At 57.3% G+C, this 24,365-nt stretch overlaps 2 protein-coding genes across 2 annotated transcripts; one reads left to right on the top strand and one right to left on the bottom strand.

Moving 5' to 3' along the window:
* Positions 1-6,684: 6,684 nt before the first annotated feature.
* Positions 6,685-10,356, bottom strand: SPRYD4 (SPRY domain containing 4). The gene is made up of 2 exons (XM_073318774.1): positions 10,185-10,356; positions 6,685-8,692 (listed from the first exon to the last, which is right to left on the bottom strand). Exons 1-2 carry the CDS (start codon positions 10,354-10,356, stop codon positions 8,145-8,147), a joined length of 720 nt encoding a protein of 239 aa, XP_073174875.1. The 3' UTR covers positions 6,685-8,144.
* Positions 10,357-17,447: 7,091 nt separating this feature from the next.
* LOC140901032 (aquaporin AQPAe.a-like) lies at positions 17,448-20,641 on the top strand. The gene is made up of 6 exons (XM_073319199.1): positions 17,448-17,462; positions 18,492-18,851; positions 19,301-19,465; positions 19,553-19,633; positions 19,939-20,034; positions 20,426-20,641. The coding sequence occupies exons 1-6, from the start codon at positions 17,448-17,450 to the stop codon at positions 20,639-20,641; spliced, it is 933 nt and encodes a 310-aa protein (XP_073175300.1).
* The last annotated feature ends 3,724 nt before the right edge of the window (positions 20,642-24,365 follow it).

Below are 24,365 nucleotides of genomic sequence, written 5' to 3'. Positions count from 1 at the left end.
AAACCAGTGGCCTGGGTGGGTAGGGGGTTTTCCTTTGCTTGGATCAGAGTTTTACAGGCACGGATTTCCACACTACCCCCCTCGAGAGGCGTCAGCTCCACTCCTGAGACCTGATCCACGCAGGCAGGGCCCCAGCGGCACTCTCCATGGACCCATTTGCAGAATCGGGGCCTCTGGCCACACCTTGGCATGCTGTCTCCTCTGCCCGGCTGCACCCACCCGCTGTCTCATCTTATGCCAGGCCCGTGAGTGCCCCAGGGCAGGGCCTTTCCCCCGGTAGGTTGTCTGGGCAGCTCCCGGTACAGCGTATCCTGGACAGGCCCCTAATACAAACAGGCCACTAAGCAAAGGGACAGAGAGGGGAGCAGGGCTGGGGATGGCATGGGAGTGAGTGTCTGCCTCTCTGTCTTTCTTCTCCCCCTTGCAAGGAAATCACTAAGCAACACGCATTGAAAAGCAGAGATGCATCTAGATCCCAATACTGCACCCCTCCCCTTTGTGTTCCCTTTGGGATGGACCCCCCCAAGCACTGCCCCCTCTGGCCCCCTGGAGAGGGACCCCCCAAACATCTTAGCTGCATGCCTGCTTCTCCCATGTGACACAGGGAGACTGGAAAGGATGGGTGGGCTCCTGGATCCCCTCCCTCTATTCCCCATTGGGTCCCTCCCCTTCTCCCGCTAGCCCTTTCCCTCGCTGATAGGCCAGAGCCTGTGTCAGTCCCCACGCTTGGTTCCCCCCTTCCTACCTGCGCTGGGTACTTGTCACACAGCTGCTCCCAGCTCCCTTAAAGGGGCAGGAGACCTGGGTGGAGATGCCTCACACCCGAGCCCCCCTCCCCCAGATGCTCTTCACTCCAGGCTGAGAGACAGCCTCAGCCCTGTGCTTCATCAGGGCATCCCGGAGCCAGCTGGGGGCAGCGCCCCTGGAAGAAGAGATAGGGGGCTGGGGGATCCCCCCTCCTAGGTATGGCACAGCCAGTGGGCTCTGCGCTTCCCCTGCCCCAAAGGGATGGGAGGCAATGAACAGCAGCCCCCAGCAGCAGCAGAAGGATCAGTAGGGGGGTGCACGCATCTCCTGGCCAGGGTGGGTGCATGGGTGCAGTGCTGGGGGGGAGACTATGATTTTCCTTTCCCCCCTCCCATCCCAATTTAGTCCCTGGCCCTAAACATTCAGAGACTGTTGCTCTCTCTGGGGCTTGCGTCACTGGCTACTAAATATATCGCAATAGCTCTGTCTCGATGTCAAACATAGGCAGGGCCAGACCCCGCCCCCGGGATCCACACATTTCTGGCCTGTGTGCCCCCACCCCAATGGTAGGTCACTGTACGTGGGCACTGACATGGGAAGAAAATCCAAGGGATAAAGGAGCTCAGGAGAGCTGGCAGTTTCTCAAGGAGACAATATTCAAGGCACACCAGCAAACTCTCCCGCTGGGAAGGGACGAACAGGCAGAGGTCAATGGGGCTCCACCAGGAATCACAAAGGAATCCTACCAAAAGTGGAAACATGGCCCAATTGTTAAGGAGCAGCACAAAGGACTAGCACAAGCAGGGAGCAAAAGGCTAAACAAGTTACATCCAGCAAGCGACATAAAAGCCAGGAAGAGGAGGTTCTTTAAATCCATTAGGAGCAAGAGAAAGATGAAGGAAAGTGGAGGTTCTTTGCTCAGCAGGGAAGGAGAGCTAATAACTGACGACACCAAGAAGGCTGAGGGGTTTAACGCTTGTTTCGCTTCAGTCTTCACCAGGGTGGATTTGATCTAAATCAAATTGATTTAAATCATGATTTAATTCACTAGTCAGGAAGACTTGATGTAATCATGGTTTTCTACATAAAAGTGCTTTCTTGTTGGTTGTTATAACCTTAATACGTATTCTTCACAACTCAGCGAGAGATGTAGGATTCATTTTTAGAAGGTACACACTATACATTTTAAGTGATTTATTTTGAAAACTTTTCAGGTTAGTTTTACAGCTATATCAGAAAATGAACGATTGTTTGGTTATTTCATTTACCAAAGGTAATTGAAGCAGATATTTATGAAGTCATTGGGAGATGCACTGTCTCCAATTCAACAGGTTATTTATTTGGAGGATTTCCTTGCCATGCTGTATTAGGAGGAGAACATCACCAGACAGACAGTTAAATTGTTTTATTTAACAACAATGTTACATATTCTGGATTTTTTTTCTTCAACAGCAAACATATAATATTATAACAAAACAAGCATATGAATTTTTGAATTTAGTTAAACATTCAAGTTTTTTAAAATCAGGTTTGTTTTTGTTAAAATTGTTTTAAACTAAAATAGTTCAAGGAAATATTTAAAAAAAATAAATAAATGGATGAGGTCAGCCAGGCCAACATGAGAAACTTAAAATACTGGCTTCTGCAGCTAACTTAGTCGTCTTCACCTTCGTTCTCCTGTTTGTTCATAATCTGGAAAAGGAAAACCAGCTTTCCTGCTTCTTCAGGACCCAAACGATTTCTCCATTTGGAATGAACTAGTCCAAAGGAAGAAAATGTTCTTTCTACACTGGCAGAAGAAGCTACTGCTGTTAAAAGTGAGATGATCACTTCAACAGCCTCTGAATCCAAGTACTTGAGCGACTTCCACCAGTTCACTGGCATGACTTTCTTTAAAACATCATTAGCAAACATATATTTCTTGAATTGTTCGTATTCCCAAACTGGGTCTCTTTTACGGCCTGCTGCCATTATAGGTTTTCCCTTCTAGTGACATGGTATGTAGATCTCCAGTCAATGAAGGCCACACTCAGAAAGACCGCAAGATTTCTGGACTACGCTGCTCAAACAGTTTCACTTTTGTTTCTACTGCCTGTCCCTCCCTTCTCACATTTATCTCCAGACTTCTTCTCCATGTCCAGATCTATTCCGCCCCCAACAATCTTCTATTCATTGAACTTCTTGAAACTTTGCACTTTTAGAGAGAGGTAAGGGATTGCCTCTGTGTACACAAATGTGCAGAGGGACAATAGGGTTGAGGTCTGTTATTTCTCACCTCTGTATATTATTTATTTGAAAACATTTTTGCTGTTAACAAGCATGTTACCTCTGGAGACACAAACCCACAGTTTAAAAACTGCAAAACTAAGCATCTCTGATGGTATCTTCTAGACTGAGCACTGAATCCCGTTGGGTAAATAGAAAGATTAACCTAAATAATCTATACAGAAGCCTGTGGAGCCCCATAAGATTGGGTCCCTAATCCGTGAACCATTGGAACGCATTTACAAAACTTTTCTTAAACGTGACATGAATATTTTGTCTCATACTATAGAATTAGAATTTATAATCCCTATTCCATGATGAGAGATCTTTGAGCTATAATGTATCTTAATTAAAACGATCTTTAGACAGATTTTTCCCTCAAAAAGAATTTTATCAAAAAAATCCAATTTAAATAAAAAAATTCCAATTTTTTAAAAAATAACATTGATTTGTATCCACCCTCATCTTCACTAAAGACATTAATGGTGAGCAGATGCTCAACATGCTAAATAACAAGCCCGAACACGGAAACCCTAAGATACAGAATATTTCATTAATTTAAATGTATTCAAGTTGGCAGGGCCGGATGAAATTCGTCCTGGGCCACGTAAGGAACTAGCTGAAGCAATTATCTTCGACAACTCCTGGAGGACGGGGGTGGTCCCAAAGGACTGGAGATGGATAAACAGAGAACCTACCTTTATAAAGAGGGCCCTGGAGTGATAGACTAATCAGACTAACTTTGATACGACGAAAGATACTGGAACAAGTGATTAACCAATCCGTTTATAAACCAATTCATAGAGGACAACAGGGTTATAAGGACAAGCCAGCATGGATTTGTCAAGACCAACACATGCCAAACCAACCTAATTTCCTTCTTCGATGGGGTTACTGGCCTAATGGATGGGGGGAAGCAGTAGATGTGATAGAACTTGATTTTAGCAAGGCTTTTGGCATGGCCTCACATGACAGTCTCATAAACAAACTAAGGAAATCCAGTCTAGATTAAATTACTATAAAGTGGGTCCACGACTGGTTGAAAGACGGTACTCGGAGCAGTTATCAATGGTTTGCTATCAAACTGGGAGAGCGTATCTCCTGGGGTTCCCCTGGGGTCAGTCCTGGGTCTGGTTCTATTCAATATTTTCATTACTGACTTGGATAATAGAGTGGAGAGGATGCCTATAAAATTGGTGGATGCCACTGAGCTGGGAGGGGTTGTAGGCACTTTGGAGGACAGGATTAGAATTAAAAACAACCTTGACAAATGAGAGAATTGGTCTGAAATCAACAAGACGCAATTCAATAAAGACAAGTGCAAAGTACTACTTTAGGAAGGAAAAATCAAATGCACAACTCCAAACGGGGAAATAATTGGCCAGGCGGTCATACTGCTGAAAAGGAACTGGAGGTTCGAGTGGATCACAAGTTGAAGATGAGGAGTCCGGTGGCACCTTAAAGATTTATTTGGGCATAATCTTTCATGGGTAAAAAACCACTTCTTCAGATGCATGGAGTGAAAATTACAGCTGCGGGCATTATATACTGACACATGAAGAGAAGGGAGTTACCTCACAAGAGGAGAACCAGTGTTGACAGGGCCACTTCGATCAGGGTGGATGTGGTCCACTCCCAATAATAGATGAGGAGGTGTCAATTCCAGGAAAGGCAAAGCTGCTTTTGTAATGAGCCAGCCACTCCCAGTCCCTATTCAAGCGCAAATTAATGGTGTTAAATTTGCAAATTAATTTTAGTTCTGCAGTTTCTCTTTGAAGTCTGTTTCTGAAGGTTTTTTGTTCAAGTTTAGCTACTTTCAAATCTGTTATAGAATGGCCAGGGAGATTGAAGTGTTCTCCCTCTGGCTTTTGTATGTTACCATTCCTGATGTCCGATTTGCGTCCATTTATTCTTTTACGTAGGGACTGTCCGGTGTGGCCAACGTACATGGCAGAGGGCACTGCTGGCACGTGATGGCATATATCACATTAGTAGCCATGCAGGTGAATCTTCAATGAAGTTGAAGATGCAGCTGGAAGAGACTAATATCATTCTGAGCTGTATTAACAGGAGCATCATATGTAAGACACAGGAAGTAACTGTCCTGCTCTACTCAGCCCTGGGGAGGCCCCAACTGGAGAACCGTATCCAGTTCCAGGTGCCGCACGTTAAGAAAGAGGTGGATAAATTGGAGAGAGTCCAGAGAAGAGCAACAAAAATGATCAAAGGAAAGGTTGACCTGTGAGGAAAAGTTAAAATAACCGGGCAGGTTTGGTCTTGAGAAAAGCCGACTGAGGGAGTACCGGAGAACAGTCTGCAAATACGCTGAGGGCTGTTCTAATGAGGACAGTGACGAATTCTTCTCCACATCCACAGAAGGTAGAACAAGAAGCAACGGGCTTAATCTGCAGCAAGGGCAGTTTAGGGTGGACATTAGGAAAAACTTTTTAACTCTACAGATAGTTAAAGTCCCACTCAGGCTTCCAAGGGAGGTTGTGGAATCCCCACCTTGGAGGTTTTTAAGAGCAGATGGGACAAACAGCTGTCAGGGCTAGTCTAGGGTTATCTGGCCCTGCCTCAGCACAGGGGGCTGGATGCAATGACCTTGCGGTCCCTTCCAGCCCAGACTTTGTTTCTGGGGTAGGTCCCCTAAGATCAGCGTGTGGATTTGGGTTACCTCAATGATCGTTTTGTGGGTGCTGGTTATTTCTCTCCATAGTAGTCGGATCAGAGGGTCTCACTGCCTTCCCAGAGACCACCACGTACAGAGGAAGGGGGAAGCGCAGCTCCAGCAGAGAACAGCAGCTGGAGCAGTGGTTTAAAGCACGTCTTGGTAGCCCCACGACTTCTGATTCTTGCAGTTCTTGTGTAATACACACAGAGTCCCGTAGAGGCTTCTGCATGGCCAGATCTCTGACCAGGCCTGAACGCGCACTTTGATTGTGAGCTCCTTAGGGGCCGGAGTAGCTTTTTTGTTCTGTCTCTGCAGCACCTCGCACAACAGGCCCAGGACTGGCACTCCTAGTGCAACTGTAACACACCTAATAAATCCAAACAGAGGAGGGGAGGACTGGGGCCTTATTTGAGAGTAAGATTCTGGCTTTTGGAAGATGGACCACTACTGAACAGGGGGCTGCAGGTCAGGAGGGGCACCAGCAGAGCTGTGGGGGAAGCCCAGGGCTGGGCTAGCAGGGGGTTACGGGTTGGGAGTCAGGGGCACCAGCAGAGTTCATGGGAGCCCAGGATTGGGCTAGCAGGGGGCTGCGGGTCAGGAGTCAGGACACCAGCAGAGTTCATGGGAGCCCAGGATTGGGCTAGCAGGGGGCTGCGGGTCGGGAGTCAGGACACCAGCAGAGTTCATGGGAGCCCAGGATTGGGCTAGCAGGGGGCTGAGGGTCGGGAGTCAGGACACCAGCAGAGTTGAGGGGAGCCCAGGATTGGGCTAGCAGGGGGTTGTGGGTCGGGAGTCAGGGGCACCTGCAGAGTTGAGGGGAGCCTAGGGCTAGGAGAGCAGGGGGCTGCGGGTCAGGAGTGAGGAGCATCAGCAAAGCTGCGGGGGGGTGGGGCCCAGACAGACCAACCTGGCTGCATTTGGGCACGGTTTAGGGAGCGGCTGTTTTCGCTAGGAGTCCCCTCCTGACACACGGCGCAGAGAGAGGGGACGCACGCTGCTGAGGATTCTCCGGTTTATTACAGGGGAGGGGATTGGAAGACCCACCAATACACACAGTCAGCAAAGCACCGCCGGGGGGCTGGGTTTGTGTGAACGTAGCCGGATGCACCGGGGCTGCTGAGGGATGGGACCACATGCGGCTCTTCGGAGGTTAATATGCAGCTCCTCACATAGACACGGGCTGGAGCCACAGGCGCCGACTTTCCAGTGTGCTGGGGGGTGCTCACTGCTCAACCCCTGGCTCTGTCCCACTCCACTCCTTTCCCCAAGGCCCCTGCCCCTTCCCCGAGTCTGACGCGCCCTTGCTCCTCCCCCCCGAGCTTCCTGCACACCACAAAACAGCTGATCGTGGCGGGCAGGAGACACTGGGGGCGGGGGGGAGCTGACGTGTTACTGTGGCTCTTTGGCAATGCACATTGGTAAATTCTGGCTCCTTCTCAGCCCCAGGTTGGCCACCCCTGCCCTGAAGGATTGGGAAGGGGCAGTGGCAAAGTCCTTAATGGGTTGGGGGGTGAGGGGGTAACACTGTTCCCTCTCCCCCGGCTAAGCCAGACAAACCATGGCTGAGAGGAAAGCTACAGACACAAAGTCCCTGCCCAAACGTATTGCTCCTTCCTGGGTTTTTTCCCCTGCACCTAGGAACAGCCCTGTGGCTGCACTAAGCAACGGCGCCAGGATTCGTTTGCCCGCCCATCCCTGGGGCCTGCTGATTGGCTCCAGACAGTGGGGGGAAGCGACCACAGCTTTGGCGGGGATGCTGTGGGAGAAGAGGGAGCTTCTTAATAAAGAACGGCTTAATAAGCTGCGTCTTAATAAAGCACTTGTGGAAACGGAAGCGTAGCGGCCCTTGCCGACACAGGAGGGGAATGGCATCTGGATTTCCGGCTGGGTTCAGGTGCAGCCGCTGAAATGCACGACCGACCAGCTGAGAGCTGCTGCACCCGACTGCCCCCCCCCCGAGACAGAAGGGGGCGACAGTGACGCTTCTCTCCCTCCAGCAATGCCTCATGTCATTCAAATCCAAATCTGCCACCGGGAGCACTGATGGGGGAACAGGCACCGGGACCGGCAGGGCGTTTGGCACAGGAGTGGCAGATGGCCACAAAGCTCCTAAGGACTACCTAAGATGGAGAAGGGAAACAAGTCTGGGATTGCCTGATCTCCAGGGGCAGTGAGGGGCTTCTCTGCTCCAGGGCTGAGCCACAGATGTAGCAGGCAGAATCTTGGCCTGAGGACCCTGCTTTAGCTGAGCAGAAGAGCTGGAGTTGGTTCCTAGCTGGGGACTGAGAGGGGACTGCTCCTTCCCGAGGGGAAAGCAAGCTCTAGAGCTGCCTGGAGAGCACCCCCTCGGGGCTGAACAGGGTGAGGGGACTGACCAAATCCCTTTCTCTGCCTCACACTGAAGGAGGTTTCCCTACAGAAGGGCATGTCCAGACATCCCAGGCCCTGCGGTTGACCATTAACTGTCCTGGAGGTTCTTGGGCACATCCAACCCAGAATGAGTTAGCAGCTCCCCATCCCAGAGAGCAAACGCGGGCACCACGGGCCCCTGGAACTCCGTGGCCAGGGTATGGATGAACACCTGTTTGCCCACATCCACCAGGCTGAGTTTCCTGCCCTCGTAGTCCAGCAGCAGCCCCACGCGCTCAGGGTTGCCGATGTTGCTGATGGGGGTGGTTTCGTTGGCCAGCATGGCGTACCACCTGCGGTGGGAGTACGCAAACACCCAGGAGTGGTCGTCGTGCCCAATGCACCCTTCCCTGGAAATGTCCACATCAGCCACGCCGATACGGAACTGCTGCGAGCGCTTGACTGTCACTTCCCAGTAGTGCTGGCCGCTGGACACGGCAGCGTCCCCCAGCACCACAGCCCACTCCCGAAATCGCTCAGGGTTCTGGGGGACTTTGGTTGGGTCAATCCCCAGCATGCGGTAAATGACGCCGGTGTCTTTTTTGGAGAGATCCAGGCTGCTGTGAGCCGTTCGCTCATCTAGCTTGAAACTGATGTCTGCGGGAGAGGGGGAAAAAACAAGAAGAAGCTTTACTGAGAGCTCACAGAAAGAATCCACTAGGGCAGCAAATTCTTCCACTCCAAGATGACTAGAACCAAGATAATTCACATTAGTGGGCTGGGGTGAGGCAGTTAGGTTGTTGGTTTAAAGGGCACACAAAATAAAAATTATATTTTGGGGTCCTTTCCTGTTTTGCTAACACCTGACATTTTTAGGGTTAGTCACACCTGAGATCAGGGCCCCTTTGTGCAAGGCACCATACTGATGCAGTTAAAAGACAGACCCTGCTCTGAGTCTTACAGGCAGGTCACTTTTGAAAATCTCTCTTCTGCCCCATCAGTAGAATAAAGTTAATCGCAGTTCCCTCTCTCACAAGGGGCGTTGCAAGGATACATGCATTAATGATCACAGCATTGCCAGCTCTTGCAATTTCATCATGAGTCAAGAAACACCCCAATGTTGCTAAATGTCTTGGCTCCTGGAGTGAGCTGATTTACAGGAGCATCTCAGCTTCCCAGCAAAAAACATAGGAGTAAGTTTGTAACCTTCATAGGAGCAGGGAAAAGCATGAATCCTAAAGTAGGAGGCAGATCAAAAGAACCCAATGCCCATTTCTCTCAATTTGAAGCCAGTCTCTGGTATGGGGACCCCTGTGAGCACCCAGACAGGATCCCTGAGCCCCACCAGGCACTCATGCAAAGCAAATCACAGTAACTCATGTGAGATCTCGGATGTTCTTAAACAAAGCTTAACCGTGGGGCTGAGCTCAAAGTCCCTTTAAAAACAGCCGCCCCTGCAGCTGCTCTAATCTTTTCCATGGTGGGAGCCAAGTCTCAGCGAGGGGAGTGAGCTGGCCAGGAAGTGGGTTGCAGAGAAATGGGAGAAAGGTCAAGCTGCGAGTCTCAGGGGCTGGGAGGGGCCGTGCATCAGGGACTGGGAAATCACTTGACAAGGTCGCAGCAAACATTTGCAAAGGCAGCCCAGTTTGGGGGGGGGGACGACACCCACACACTGCCCCAGCAAGGAGAATGGGAGTTAGGGTCCCAATCCCAGAACGGGGGGGGGGGGGGGTGAAGAGTGCCAGAGAGCCGGTACCGGGCACAGGCCAGCTGGGGAAGAGAGAGGAGGCGGTGGGAGCGCAAGACCAGGGCAGCTCAGTGGTGAGGAAGTGATGCCATGCCACCCCTGAGCCAACCCAGGGGGGCAGCGCCAGCCCCCTAAGAGCCAGCCCCCACCCCAGGGGGGCAGTACCAGGAAAATGCCGGCCCCCGAGCTAGCCCCCTCAGCCCCCAGCCCCGGGGGCAGCGCCAGCCCCCGCTCCCCTCAGCCCCAGCCGCAGCGGGCACTTCAGCCCCCCAGGACTAGCGGGGGGGGGGCACCGCCAGGCCAGGCGGACCCCAGCCCCGGCGGGCCCAGGGGGCGGCTCTCCCCCCAGGGCGGCGGGGCGGGGCGGGGCTCCCGGGGGGCGGGGCTCCGGCCGGTGCCTACCCCTCCGGTGGGGGCCGCTGGCGCGAGCCCGCCCCACCCCGCGCAGGCCCCAGCCCGGCCGCCGCAGAGCGCTCAGCATGGGCGCCGCCATCTTGGAGGCGCGTGGGACAAGTCCCCGGCCTTCCCGCCTCACGTGACCCGGGCGGAAGTAGCCGGGCGGGGGCGCCGCCATCTTGGATGGGCCTGGCTTCCGCTGGAGCCTGGGAGGCGGGGCCGAGGCGTGACCCTTGACCCCCCACCTGCCAAAGGGGCGGGGCAAGTCCCTGCTCCAGAGCCCAGCTTGGGGGACTGGCTGGGGGGGCCTTGCCCTGGGGCCCGGACGCCTGGGTTCTCTCCCCAGCTCTGGGAGGGGTGTGGGGTTGAGTGGTCGGGGGGTGCTGGAGGGCCCGGACGCCTGGGTTCTCTCCCCAGCTCTGGGAGGGGTGTGGGGTTGAGTGGTCGGGGGCGCTGGGGGGCCCGGACACCTGGGTTCTAGTCCCAGGGCTCCCCCCTGTTCTCACAGAGCCAGAAGAGTTCCCAGAGGTCACCTACTACAGGACAGTCCCAGCAGAGAAAATAACAGAACGCCGCTAGCCATCACCTTCAGCCCCCAACTAAAACCCCTCCAACGCATCATCAAGGATCTACAACCTATCCTGAAGGAGGACCCATCACTCTCACGGATCTTGGGAGACAGGCCAGTCCTTGCCTACAGACTGCCCCCCAAGCTGAAGCAAATACTCACCAACAACCACACAACAGAACCACTAACCCAGGAACCTATCCTTGCAACAAAGCCCGTTGCCAACGGTGTCCACATATCTCTTCAGGGGACACCATCACAGGGCCTAATAACATCAGCCACACTATCAGAGGCTCGTTCACCTGCACATCCACCAATGTGATATATGCCATCATGTGCCAGCAATGCCCCTCTGCCATGTACATTGGTCAAACCAGACAGTCTCTACGTAAAAGAATAAATGGACACAAATCAGACGTCAAGAATTATAACATTCAAAAACCAGTTGGAGAACACTTCAATCTCTTTGGTCACGCGATTACAGACCTAAAAGTGGCAATTCTTCAACAAAAAAACTTTAAAAATAGACTCTAGCGAGAGACTGCTGAATTGGAATTAATTTGCAAACTGGATACAATTAACTTAGGCTTGAATAAAGACTGGGAGTGGATGTGTCATTACACAAAGTAAAACTATTTCCCCGTGTTTACTCCCCCACCCCCACTGTTCCTCACAGGTTCTTGTCAACTGCTGGAAATGGCCCACCTTGAATATCACTACAAAAGGTTCCCCACCTCACCCCACCACCCCGCCTGCTCTCCTGCTGGTAATAGCTCACCTTACCTGATCACTCTTGTTACCGTCTGTATGGTAACGCCCATTGTTTCATGTTCTCTGTGTATATAAAATCTCTCCACTGTATTTTCCACTACATGCATCCGATGAAGTGAGCTGTAGCTCTCGAAAGCTTATGCTCAAATAAATTTGTTAGTCTCTAAGGTGCAACAAGTCCTCCTTTTCTTTTTGTGGATACAGACTGACACGGCTGCTACTCTGAAACCTGTTCTCGCTCTGTGACTCTCTGTGCCCAGCTGCGGGGCAGGGCTGACCCCCAGAGCCCCGACCCAGGGTGGGTGGAGTAGGGCCCAGATATTTGCCGAGCTCCGTGTGGTCTGAAGGCCCCAGAGAAGTGCAAAGTGTTGTTATTACTATTCAGTACCTGTTGTAATCCACTGTAACGTCCCCGTGGTCCTCGACAGCCACCTCAACTGACTGTGCCGTAAAGAACAACTTGATTCTTATGGGTCTGACAGCAGCACCCCCAGTGTGCCAGGCGCTGCACAGACCTGGCCCCAACAAGGATCTCTCTGGCTAAGGTCACCTGGCCCCCCTCACCACAGTATCTGAGCCCCTCGTAGTCTTTAACATATGTACTCTCACAACACCCCTGGGAGGCGAGGCGGGGGTATTATCACCTTTGTACAGGTGGGGAAACTGAAGTGACCTGCCCAAGGTTGCACAGAGGGAGTCTGTGGCAGAACCTGGGTTTCCCAAGTCGCAGGCTGGGGCCCTAAGCACTGGCCCCTCCTTCCTCTCAGTCCAGAGACTATTCGGTCTAATCTAAGCGTATTCAGGAATTTATACAGCCTTTGTCGCCATCCTACCTGAGGAGGGCTGACTAAGCACCTGCGTAGAATAGAATCCTATTGTGCTGGGCGCTGTACACACCTATGCTGAGAAACAGCCCCTGGCCTTAACAAAGACTGGGAGGGGAAACTGAGACACGGGGTAGGGAAGTGACTTACGCACAGTCACACAGCAGGTCAGTGGTGACGTTGAAGCTGCAGACAGCAATTCCTTCTCACCTCTGGACATCACCTCTGGGGGTGCTCAACAGTTCAGTAATTAATGGAAACTGCAACCCTGCTGCTGCCTGGGGGCGGCCTTAGCTGCAAGAGCCACCAGCTGCTTCTTTTCACCGGGGGACCCAGCAAGAACAGGGCTGGGAGCCAGAGCCACTTACACTGTTCTCCACCACCGTGCTGTGGAATATTGGTACCAAGTAACGTTTCACCCACATCCCCTGTGTTACGAGCGAAGCCGCTGGAGATTTTTGTCGCGGGAGCTCTGTATTTCGGGCCTGATTCTCCATCATCCCAGATCTTGTACAGTCATTTAGACCAGTGCAAAGTGGGCATGAAATGTACAGCACAGGCCAGACCTTTCACCTTGTTCCCCCTGCGTTCAGCCCAATAACTTGGGTTTGGCTAAAGCACCTTCCAGAAAGGCAGCCAGTCTTGATCTGAGGACACTTGGTAATTTGTTCCAATGCTTTATCACCCTCCTTCTTTAAAAAACAAATGGGCCTGCTGCATTCTAATTTGCATTTGTCTGGTTTCAGTTACCAGTTGTTGGTTCTTGTTCTGCCTGTCTCCACTAGATGTCTGGTGTTATCTCCCTGCCAAGGTACTCATACACTGTAATCAGCTCACACTCCAGCTTCTCTCTGACCAGCCAAATAGAGTTTGCTCCTTAAACCTCTCACTGTTTTGTCAGGCATTGTTGTAGAGCTGTTCCTCTCCACGGACAAGCTCTGATTGATTAGGGGCAGGGGAGCACCTTAAATCATTTTGGTGGCTTTTTTCTGCACCCTCTCCAGTTTTTCAACACCTGTAACTTTCAGAAACGCGAATGATGTTTCCCTGCCAGCAGCAGGGAATCTCCAGCATACGTCTCCCAAATCAGAGCCCCCCGGAAGAACACCACCGTTCGTTCCACACGTGACCAGCATGCCAGCTCTCGTGATTTTGTCACGAGTCTCGTGATAATTACTGTTTTTGTTAAAGTCCTAGCGCCTGGAGTTGAGTGGAGATCCTGTGCTTGAGTTACCAGTATCTCTAAAGCCGGGAATCATAGAATCATAGAATATCAGGGTTGGAAGGGACCCCAGAAGGTCATCTAGTCCAACGCCCTGCTCGAAGCAGGACCAATTCCCAGTTAAATCATCCCAGCCAGGGCTTTGTCAAGCCTGACCTTAAAAACCTCTAAGGAAGGAGATTCTACCACCTCCCTAGGTAACGCATTCCAGTGTTTCACCACCCTCTTAGTGAAAAAGTTTTTCCTAATATCCAATCTAAACCTCCCCCACTGCAACTTGAGACCATTACTCCTCGTTCTGTCATCTGCTACCATTGAGAACAGTCTAGAGCCATCCTCTTTGGAACCCCCTTTCAGGTAGTTGAAAGCAGCTATCAAATCCCCCCTCATTCTTCTCTTCTGCAGGCTAAACAATCCCAGCTCCCTCAGCCTCTCCTCATAACTCATGTGTTCCAGACCCCTAATCATTTTTGTTGCCCTTCGCTGGACTCTCTCCAATTTATCCACATCCTTCTTGTAGCGTGGGGCCCAAAACTGGACACAGTACTCCAGATGAGGCCTCACCAATGCTGAATAGAGGGGAACGATCACGTCCCTCGATCTGCTCGCTATGCCCCTACTTATACATCCCAAAATGCCATTGGCCTTCTTGGCAACAAGGGCACACTGCTGACTCATATCCAGCTTCTCGTCCACTGTCACCCCTAGGTCCTTTTCCGCAGAACTGAAGGGTGTCTTTCATGTAGAGCGCCTCTCCCCTGCAAAAAAACCACCTCTGTTCCCCTCTGTCCTTCCTACACAGGGTTTTGTGGCTGGTGATTTTAATAGTCCAGTTGTGGGAATCATCCCATCAGGTTTCACGAATGCCACGTTTCTTTGCGTGAGTGAGAATCCGCGCAGGGACACATGACTGCACATGAAGGCACAGGGCCATGGAGAACCGGGCCTGGAGCGCCAGGCGATGGAATAATTGGATTCAGTGTTTTCACAGGCCCCACATATTTCAGTTACGAGAGGAAAGAAATCCCACAAGGAGCCCGGATCAAGGTCGGCCAAGCTCCATTCTGAGGGAGGTTTCTCCCTTGGCCCTTCCATGCCTGACCCCATTTATTCCCCTCCTTCTGCTCCTGGGGAGAGCGCTGCCCATCCAGTCACTGTCCCCCTGCGCTCTGCCTGGCTCAGGGCGGGAGATGAGGGCTGGACGGGCGTTTCATGCCCCAAACAGAACCAGCCCCTGGAACCGGGTGGTGCCCCCGACTGGCTGGAGCAGCACAGAGTTTATAGGGTGGGGGGAGGAGGGGACTGGTTTGTCCTGCCCCAGACCAGCAGGTCTCAGACCAGTCTCACCTCACCCCAGGGCTCCCAGAGGTGGGAGGAGAGACAGGGAGACAGGACAACGCGAACACCTGCCCCCTGGGCACAGCCCCGGGTGCTGCTGTGTGTGGGCAGCGGTGCCAGGGATCGGGGAAGAGCTGCTTAAAGGCGGCGGGGTGTGTGTGTGTGAGCCCCGGTGGGTGCTGGATAAAAGTGCGATGGGACAGCAGCACCCGCTCCATGCAAAGGGGGGAGGGGGGCTTCTCCCTGGTCCTCGCTGGGGGGGTGTCTCCATGGTTCCCTGGGGGGGGGGAGGGGCTCTTTGCACATAGCGCCTGGCTCTGGGGGGGGGACAAGGGGGTGTGTGTGCACAGGGGCGGGTGGAGGGTGGAGACGCCAACGACAGGGGCACCCACGTGGTGGCTGGGGCGGGCAGGGAGCTGGCACAGAGAGAGTAACGTCGGTGCCCACCCATGAGCGGGCCCCACGGGGAGGGCACGGCAAGGGCAGCCGCAGCAGGAGTGGGCAGCGGGGGGCTCTCGCTGGGCCGGCGTTTGATGCTGATGGGGCCTGACAGGGCCGCCCACCCAGCGTGGGTGTGTTTGGGGGGCGGGGGGGGGGCTGGAGTCCCAGCTGGGTGGCAGCGGGGGGGTAACGGGGGGGGCTTTGTTTCAGCTATTGAGGCCGCTGATTGTTCTGGCTCTTTGCAGCAAGTCAGCACACGCCGCGCAGAGAATGGCAGGAAGAATAGAGCGAACGCGGCACCGGCCGGGGTCAGCCCGGGGCCGCTGCACCCCCAGGTTTTGCTGAGCCAGGTGCTTTGGCTGTAAAGCCCCGCTGACTCCAGCTGGAGCTCTTGGGGGGCGGGCGGGGGGAGGCTCTGCTGAGCCAGCAACGCTGGGGGAGCAGTGCGGAGGGGAATTCTCCAGGGACGGCTCCAGTGGCTTTAGGGCCCTGGCCTCCAATTGAAGGGGGTTTACAGCCTAGGCGGCCCAGCGCTGTCCCCCTCCTGCACCGTACTGGTCTGCCGGACGGGAGGCCGGACTCCTGGCTTCCATCGCAGCTGCACCAATAGGACTTGCTTCCCCCGCGCCTCACTTTCCCTGTCTCTAAAATGGAGCAACTGAGCCCAGACACCTGCTCACCCACAGACCCAGGCGCCTGGTGACCCCAAGGACGCACCCCCCATGTGTTCTGGCGTCCAGGGGGGGGACCTTTCCCCATGCTCACCTAGGGCATTGGTGTTACTGCAGTCTCCAGAGGCCCCCGCTGTGATCGGTGCCCCCCCATGCTGGGGCTGGGCTCTGCGGGACTCGTGGTACACGGGTGTGCCAGCAGCGTGAGAGGAGACTCGCACCCGCAATCACAGGGCACCTGGCCCCATAGCCCCCCACTCCTTGCCTGCCTGATTCCATCCACACCTCCCCCTGCCTGCGCACACTCTCTGACACAGACGTTCACACTCACCGGTGCACACACTCCCATGTGCATTCGCTCCCCCACCTGCCCCACCCGGCCGTGCAGACCTGCTCCACGTAGCGTCACTCAGACGCTCTTTTTCATGCTGTCCGCGTTCACACTCATTTGCACGGTCGCCCCATGTATGCTTGTTTGCACACTTGCCATTCGCACACGCATTTGCACCCTCCCTTGTGCCTTCGCACAGCCAGTGGCACACTCGCCCTCCCTCCTGCCCCAGCTCCGCAGCCCCCCTTCCTCTCTCCTTTCATCTCTGGTAGGAGGGAGAATCCCAGCCCTGGACAACGTCCTCGGTCGTCCTGACAACCCCCTTCAGAAGGCCTTTGGTTCCTCTTTGAGATTCAAAGGGGCAGGTTGCCATGACACCCGCTGGTTTCCAGGCACCTGAGTCATCAACACCCCCCCCGCCCCGCTTTCAGGTTGGGGTCCTGCCCATCCCAGACCCCAAACTGCCCCCCCAGCCCTGCCCATCCCAGACCCCAACCCCCCACCCCACCCGGGCCCTGCCCATCCTGCACCCCAAACCCACCCCCTGGGGGCACACCCGGCTTTACCCACGGCCACAGGACATGCTTGGTCCTGTCAGTCCCCCCCCCCCAGGGCCCCCACTAAAGAAACTCTGGCAGTTTCTGCTCAGGAGAAGCCAACTTCAGGAATAGCGGGGGGGGGGGGGGCTGCAGGTCGGGAGTGAGGAGCATCAGCTGATGGGGGGCCTGGGGCAGGACTTGCAGGGGAATGTGGGGCATTGGCCATGCTGGGGGGAGCGGAGGAGCCCAGGGCTGGGGCTGTGAGCCAGGAGAGTGGCATGTGTGGGTGGGGGTTGGTTGCTGTGGGTTCGGTTAAGGAGACGGGGTGGGGGGTTCCCAGGAGCAGGTGCCCTGGAAACATGCTGCTGCCCCCTCTGCCCAGCGGGCCCCCTCGGGCTCTGCCCCGATGCCCCTCTGGCCCCTTGCTCAGCGCCGGTGGCTGCTGTACCTTTAAGAGGAGCCTGGCCGGGAGGGGCGGGAGGGGGGGTCTGAGGATCCCTGGAGGGAGAGCAGCGCAGCACCCTGTGTCTCCCAGAGCAGAGCCCTCGGGAGCCAGCCGGCAGCATGGCCATCGGCGAGGTAAGGGCTGCCCGCCTTGCCCTCACCCCAGCGGGCAGCTGAGCGGGCCCCTGGCTATGGGGCACCTGGGAAGTTTGGGAGAACTTCTCTGAACTCCCTGCTCATCCGTCCGCCCAGCCATCCGTATCCACCCACCTGCCCCGTCCATCCATCCGTCCATATTCACCCACCCACATCTGTCCATCTGTCCATATCCACCCCGCCCGCCCATCTGTCCGTCCATCCATACCTATCCACCCACCCCCATCCATCCATCTGTCTATATCCACCAACCCCCCCATGTCCGTCCGTCCAGCCATATCCACCCACACGCATCCATCCGTCCATATCCACCCACCCACCCGTGTCCATCCGTCTGTCCACATCCACCCACATGCATCTGTCCATCCATCCATATCCACCTATCCATTGGTATCCATCCATCCGTCTCCACCCAGCCACATCCATCTGTCTGTCCATCCATCCATATCTCTCCACCCATCTGCATCCATCCACCCATCCAGGGACAGGCTCGCTCTTTCTTTCTTTCTTTCTTTCTTTCTTTCTTTCTTTCTTTCTTTCTTTCTTTCTTTCTTTCTTTCTTTCTTTCTTTCTTTCTTTCTTTCCATACTCAGCTCCAGCTCCATTAGGACCATGGCTGGGTGGGGGGTTCCAGCATCCAAACCAACCCCCCCACAAACCAGGGGATTTGGTGCCTGAGACCAGCTCCTCCCTGACCCCACTAAGACCCATCCATCCCGGGCTCCGTGGAGGGACTGAGGTTGGTGAAGTGCATCTGTGCCAGGGGTCCCTGGCATGGGGGGGGCAAGATTGGAGGGGTCTGATCTGCTGGTTGATGGCTTAGTGATGGGAAGAGCTCACAGCCAGCCCCCTACACTGCCCCGTGACCTGCCCTCCCCACAGTGTCCCCTCTGCAGCCACGGTTCCAGACTCCCCGCTGCGCGTTGCCAGGGGACCAGACGCCCCCATATCTGTTGCCATGGTCCCCCCCCCGACCTGGTTGCTGATTGTGTGTCCCCCCCTCCCCAGGACCTGCGGAGCCGTCGGTTCTGGTGCTCCCTGCTGGCGGAGGCGGCTGGCACCCTGATCTTCGTCTGGCTGGTGCTGGGCGCCTCGTGCCCCAGCGGCCCCGGGCGCGTCACCGCCCCACCCGCACTGCAGCCGGCTCTGACGGCCGGGCTGGCGGCCCTGGGCCTGGCTCACTGCTTCGGCGAGGTCAGCGGGGCCCAGGCCAACCCGGCCCTCACCCTGGCCTTCCTCTGCACCCGCAAGCTGGATGCCCTGCACGGAGCCGCCTACATCCTGGCCCAGTGCCTGGGTGCCGTCCTGGCCTCGGCCGCCGTCTGCCTGGCGCTGCCCGCTGCAGCTGCCAGCCACCTCGTCACCAGGGTGAGTGTCCCAGCCTGGTCACAGGGGGCCCCACCCCGGCTGCCCCTCAGGCCCTGGGCTTTCTGGCACCTGCCTTCCAGGGGGACACCCTGACCCCCCCAGCTGCCCATTTGCAGTGCTGCCCTGACCCCCAATGGAAGTGTGGCCCCTCAACCGTGTGGGCAGGGCCACCTGTCAGACTCACACCTTCCCATGCCCCAGAAGCAGGGATCCCACCTTGACTGGATTCGACCCCCACTTCACTGTCCCCGCAGCCCAGTGGGGACCCCCCCAGACCTCTCGCTGCTGGGTCACCAGGACACCAACACAGCCCCTGATGCCCCCCAGGGGTGAACGCCCAACTGTGTCTGGTCCAGGGGCCACAGGCCCCCAGTTTCCCTGCTGCCCACGTGGCCTGAGGGCCGGGCCGGTGCCGGGTGTGAGCTGCCCTGTCTTGTTCCCGGGCCCAGGTGAGCAGCGAGGGGAACGCTGGGCAGGCGCTCGCCATGGAGACCTTCTCCACCTTCCAGCTGGCCTTCACCATCTTCGCCGTGGAGGACCAGCGGCGCCGAGGGGTGGGCGAGCCGGGAGGCCTGGCCATCGGCTTCTCCGTGACGGCTGGAGCGCTGGCTGCGGTAAGAGATACCCCTGCCCCAGAGGGAGGGCAAGGCTGGGCCGGCGGGGCCCTGCAATGTCCACTCACCACCCTGCTGTCTCTGCAGGGGACGTTCTCCGGGGGCAGCATGAACCCAGCCAGATCGCTGGGCCCAGCCGTCCTGACGGGCATCTGGGACCATCACTGGGTGAGCCAGGCTGGGGTGCATGGTGGGGAGGAGGGCAGGGGGTGCCCAGCCAGCAAAGGCCATGTTGGGTCCAGGACCTGGAGCTGAGCAGCCTGCAGTGGGCATGTGGGGAGCGTGGGGCCAGCCTGAGCCCATGTCCTGCCCCCCCCAGGTGTGTTAGATCAGCCCCTCGCTGGGCCCTGTCTGATCCCTGTCCCCCCCAAGGTGTACTGGATCTCTCTGGGCCCTGTCTGACCCCTGGCCTGTGCCCCACCCCAGGTGCACTGGATCTCCCTGGGCACTGTCTGATCCCTGTCCCACCCCAGGTGTACCGGATCTCCCTGGGCCCTGTCCCCCCCCAGGTGTACCGGATCTCACTGGGCCCTGTCCCACCCCAGGTGTACTGGATCTCGCTGGGCCCTGTCTGACCCCCGGCCTGTGCCCCACCCCAGGTGCAGTGGATCTCCCTGGGCCCTGTCTGATCCCTGTCCCCCCCCAGGTGTACCGGATCTCCCTGGGCCCTGTCCCCCCCAGGTGTACTGGATCTCACTGGGCCCTGTCTGATCCCTGTCCCCCCCCAGGTGTACCGGATCTCCCTGAGCCCTGTCTGACCCCTGGCCTGTCCCCCGCCCCAGGTGCACTGGATCTCCCTGGGCCCTGTCTGATCCCTGTCTCCCCCAGGTGTACTGGATCTCACTGGGCCCTGTCCCCCACCCCAGGTGCACTGGATCTCCCTGGGCCCTGTCTGACCCCTGTCCCCCACCCAGGTGTACTGGATCTCGCTGACCCCTGTCTCCCCCCACCCCCCCGCAGGTGTACTGGATCGGCCCCTCGCTGGGCGCGGTGCTGGCTGGCCTCTCCTACGAGTTCCTCTTTGCCTCCAGCGCCTCCCGGGAGAAGCTGGTTGCCTGCCTGACCTGCCGGGACATCGACATTGTGGAGACGGCCAGCGTGTCCCACTCCTCCCTCTCCACCACCCCGCAGGACACCGCCCGTGCCAAGCCACCCCGCAAGGGGGAGCAGCGCTGAGCCAGCATGACCTCCCCCGCCCCGTCCTGCCCACCAAGGACCTGCCAGCCTCCTTGAGCGACCCCCACTGTCATGATCCAGCCCACCCTCACCCCACCTGCTAGCCCCACTGAGTGACCCCTACCCCCAGTGCTGCTCCAGCACCGGTACCAGCTGCACCCAGCATCCACTGGTGGAGGCAGGGGACGGGCAAGACCAGGGCCAGTTCAGATCAGAACCCGCCACAGCTCAGTCCTGGGGCTCAGAGAAACAGGGCCACCGCTTTTGGATAGACAGCATAGCCTGTGCATAGAGTGGGGGGCTGGGAGCTAGGACTCCTGGGATCGATCCCTGGTTTTGAGAGGGGAGTGGTATCTAGTGGTTAGAGCAGGGAGGGCTGAGAGCCAGGACTCCTGCGTTCTATCTGCAGCAATGCTACTCACTCAGTACGTGACTGGCTGCTTTCTGTGCCTCAGTTTCCCCCTCTCAAAATGGCAGTGCCGCTCCCCTGACTCCTGGGGGGGCGCAAGGCACACTCTGTCCATGCTGGCACCGTGAGAGGGTTCGTTGTGAGTGAGGATAGCTCTGGCACGGTCCATGCCCACAGCCCTGGTGCTGGCTGGGAGCCTATCGGCTCCTCTGTACTGTTGATCATTATTGGCAGGCTCCTGCTTGGCTCCCAGGCTGGCAGCGGTGGGTGGCGTAGCCCAGCCTGGTTCACCGTATTGCTGTTCCTGCAGCCCCGTGGGGCACTGGGGCGCCCCAGACAGGGTGCCCCAAGGCAGCTGGGGCCAGGGCTGGGTGCTGCAGCCTGATCGCTGGGCACCACACGGACCCCATGGCCACCGAGCTCAAGGGCAAAACGGCCTCTGGCTTCGTGCCCCCCCCATTCGCAGTCTGGGTTTGCTCATAGGTCTGGACCCTCCCCTGCCCCACAGATACAGGCCACCCTGGCTACAGCAGTGCCCTCCCGCCCCCGGTTACTGCTGATCGCCCCCAGAACAAGCCAGCGGCACCACTTGGGAACGGGGCTCACCCCGCTCTGGCTGCAGCCGGCCACTTGTTCTCAGCGTCCCCTGGGCCCGCCTGGAGCGACCTGCTCCAGGTGTGATCCGTGGGGCAGAGGGCTCGGCAGGCCGGCGGGCCAAGGCAGGGCGGGGTCCAGTGCCTGGCAGCTGAAGCTGGAGGGGAATGAACCGTCGGGACGGATCGGGAGCTGCCCGGTAATCAGGGACGGGCCTGGCGCCGGGGCGGTGCTGGAGGGATGGACTGGGTTAGTTTCACAAGGGGCTGGCTGGGAAAACAAGCAGGCTTGAGATACCCCACGTCTCAGCAACCCCCTGGGCAGGGAGAGGGCCGGGAACGCAGGAGGGCGGAGGGGCTGAGGCAGGGGCTGGAAAGGGCACGTCGTCCGGGGGAATCTGGCTGGCACCCGCAGAGCTGGGTGGCCGAACGAGCGGCATGGCAGGGCCCGAGGGACAACAGCCGTGGGCGCGGCCTGGCAGTGGGTTTGACCCCCTTTCCCTCCACACACTGTAGCTGCTGCTCCGATTAAAGCCGGCTTTGGGTGAGCAGCTGCCTGGTCACTGTGCGTCAGGGCTCAGCCCGCCAAGGGGAGGGCTGCGGGGGCCGGGCCCGGCTGGACCTGCCCGAGGCAGGATGGATGCGCCAGGGGCCATAGCCTCAGGGCCCAGTCTGCAAGTGGGAGATTTGGGGGTGGTTCCGCCCGGGGTGGGGGGTAAAGGCCTAAGAAAAGACGCTGCGGGGGAGGGGGAGCAGAGGGGTAACTAGCCCTGCAACCATGACAACCATCGCTGGGGAGTCTTCACACCGTGCTTGGATGCCACCGGAGCAGGGACCAAAGTGCGAGAGCAGGGGGGCTGAGAGCCAGGACTCCTGGGTTCTGTCCCCAGGAGAGGGAGGGGAGTGGGGCTAGTGGGTAGAGCAGGGGGGCTGGGAGCCAGGACTCCTGAGTTTTGTCCCTGTCCCTGGCTCTGCCACAGACTTACTGCGTGTAACCTTGGGCAAGTCACTTTTCTAGTCTGTGTGCCTCAGTTTCCCTACTTGGAAATGAGGGAGAACAGCCCGGGGGGTTGTGGGTGCATAAAGCTTTTGAGGGGTGTTCAGCACCAGACACAAATAGCCCCCCCCCAGGTTCCCCCTTCCCAAATTCGAGCTAGAGTGGAGTGGCTGCGAGTGAGGGCAGGTTGGTTCCCATCCCCCCACCCCGGGTCTGACAGCCGAGGCCCGGCCGGGCGCTCGGTGCTGAGTGAAGCAAACCCATTATCCTGGCCGCTTGCAGGCCTGGCAGATTCTCACCCTCCTGCCCAATGGCACAGGCTCGGCTAATCCCCCGCGGCTTGGGGGAATTAGCTCCCGTTAAGCCAGCGCTGAGTAAACCTTCCTGGCAAACAACCGGGCCCATTGAATGGGCTGCAAAGTGCTGGAGAGACAAAATCCCGCCCTGGGGGGATGGGTAGAGGGAGCAGGGAGGGGCACAGCAGGGCCTGATCCTGCAGCCCCCAGGGAACTGATCCAGGGGGGGTGCTTCAGATGGGAATGGGGTTTGACCTCGTGACTCCAGCTTGGGCAGGGGATCCAGACAGTGGCGCGGGAAGGGCTCAGACCTAATCCTGGCCCCTCCTCTCAGGGTAACACCAGTCACCCAGTTCCTTGCCAGAACCCCACCTTGGCAGTCCCGAAGGTGCTGGGCACTGCTGGGGTGCAGAGAGCCCGCCTGGCTCAGGGGTTGGCAGGGCAGGGCAGGGGCAGCCCTCGGGGTTTTGTCGCCCGGGGCCAAGAGAAAAAAATCTTCCCAATTTGGTCCCTGCCAGATGCTGATGTGGTGCCCCCAACCCGCCACTGCTGGCAAGAGCCACCAAGACATGGCACGGGGCCACAGGGTGTAAGGAGGGCAGGACATACGAGGGGCGGGCAGCGTGCCCCCAGCCCCGTGCCATGGTCCCGGCAGCTGCTCTCCTGCCCCGAGAGGCCCAGGTATAACGCCTTGTTTCTCCTGGGCGATCGTGAGGAGCCAGCATGGCAGGAGACGGGGCCTGGCCCCCGGGCTGGGTCGTTCTGGTGTCCCAAGGGGCTCGGATGCCCCAGGATGGGGCCAGCAGCACTCCCCCCTCACGGTCTGGTGGTTCCCCAGAGCGATCTGTGCTGCCCCGACCACTGCTCCAGATAACCCAACCCCCTCGGCCCATCGCGGGCCCATAACGCCCCCTTTGCCTGGCACCTACCTCCCCCCACACTTTGCTGGAGGCCAGTGACAAGGAGACCCTGATTCCCCCACAGAATAGGAGAGGTGACTTGGGGGGCAGCTCTGTCCATCCCCCCAGCCCAGCCAGGGCGAAAGTCTTGAGCTCTGCCCCTTCTTTGGGTGGCGGGGAGCGGCTGAACTCTGGGTCGGCGGGACAGGAGGGCCCTTCCCAGGGTGGGGGGCAGAGGAGGGGTCCCTGAAAGATGTCCTCCCCCCCGATTCACCCCACCCCTGAGTCCCTTCCGCATCCTGTCCCTCCCTCTTGGCATCAGCTGGGGAGGGGGAGCCTTTATACAGCCGAGGGCGGCCCATCCCAGCTGCAGGCAATGAAGGAGTTAAGAGTCCCAGTCCCGAATCCCACCTCCTGGGCTGGACCAAGGGCCCCATATAAACCCCCCAGCTTGGGCGTCCCCTGTAGAAAGGAGCCAGAGCCGGTGGGGGCAGTGAGTTTGTAGGCGCCCGGCCCAGCCCGCGCCCCCC

This window comes from Lepidochelys kempii, chromosome 20, assembly GCF_965140265.1.
Source record: "Lepidochelys kempii isolate rLepKem1 chromosome 20, rLepKem1.hap2, whole genome shotgun sequence".
Classification (NCBI taxonomy): Eukaryota; Metazoa; Chordata; order Testudines; family Cheloniidae; genus Lepidochelys; species Lepidochelys kempii.
This window is presented reverse-complemented; position numbering and strand designations above follow the sequence as displayed.

What these genes read in the sequence shown, in the direction of transcription:
- SPRYD4 (XM_073318774.1), bottom strand. Translation starts at nt 10,356, where the DNA reads ATGGCGGCGCCCCCGCCCGGCTACTTCCGCCCGGGTCACGTGAGGCGG. An exon ending in CAGCGGCCCCCACCGGAGGG is followed by an intron (nt 8,693 to 10,184) that starts GTAGGCACCGGC and finishes CCTCTCCCGCAG; the next exon opens with ACATCAGTTTCAAGCTAGAT.
- LOC140901032 (XM_073319199.1), top strand. An exon ending in CCAGCCACCTCGTCACCAGG is followed by an intron (nt 18,852 to 19,300) that starts GTGAGTGTCCCA and finishes TCCCGGGCCCAG; the next exon opens with GTGAGCAGCGAGGGGAACGC. An exon ending in GCATCTGGGACCATCACTGG is followed by an intron (nt 19,634 to 19,938) that starts GTGAGCCAGGCT and finishes GTCCCACCCCAG; the next exon opens with GTGTACCGGATCTCCCTGGG.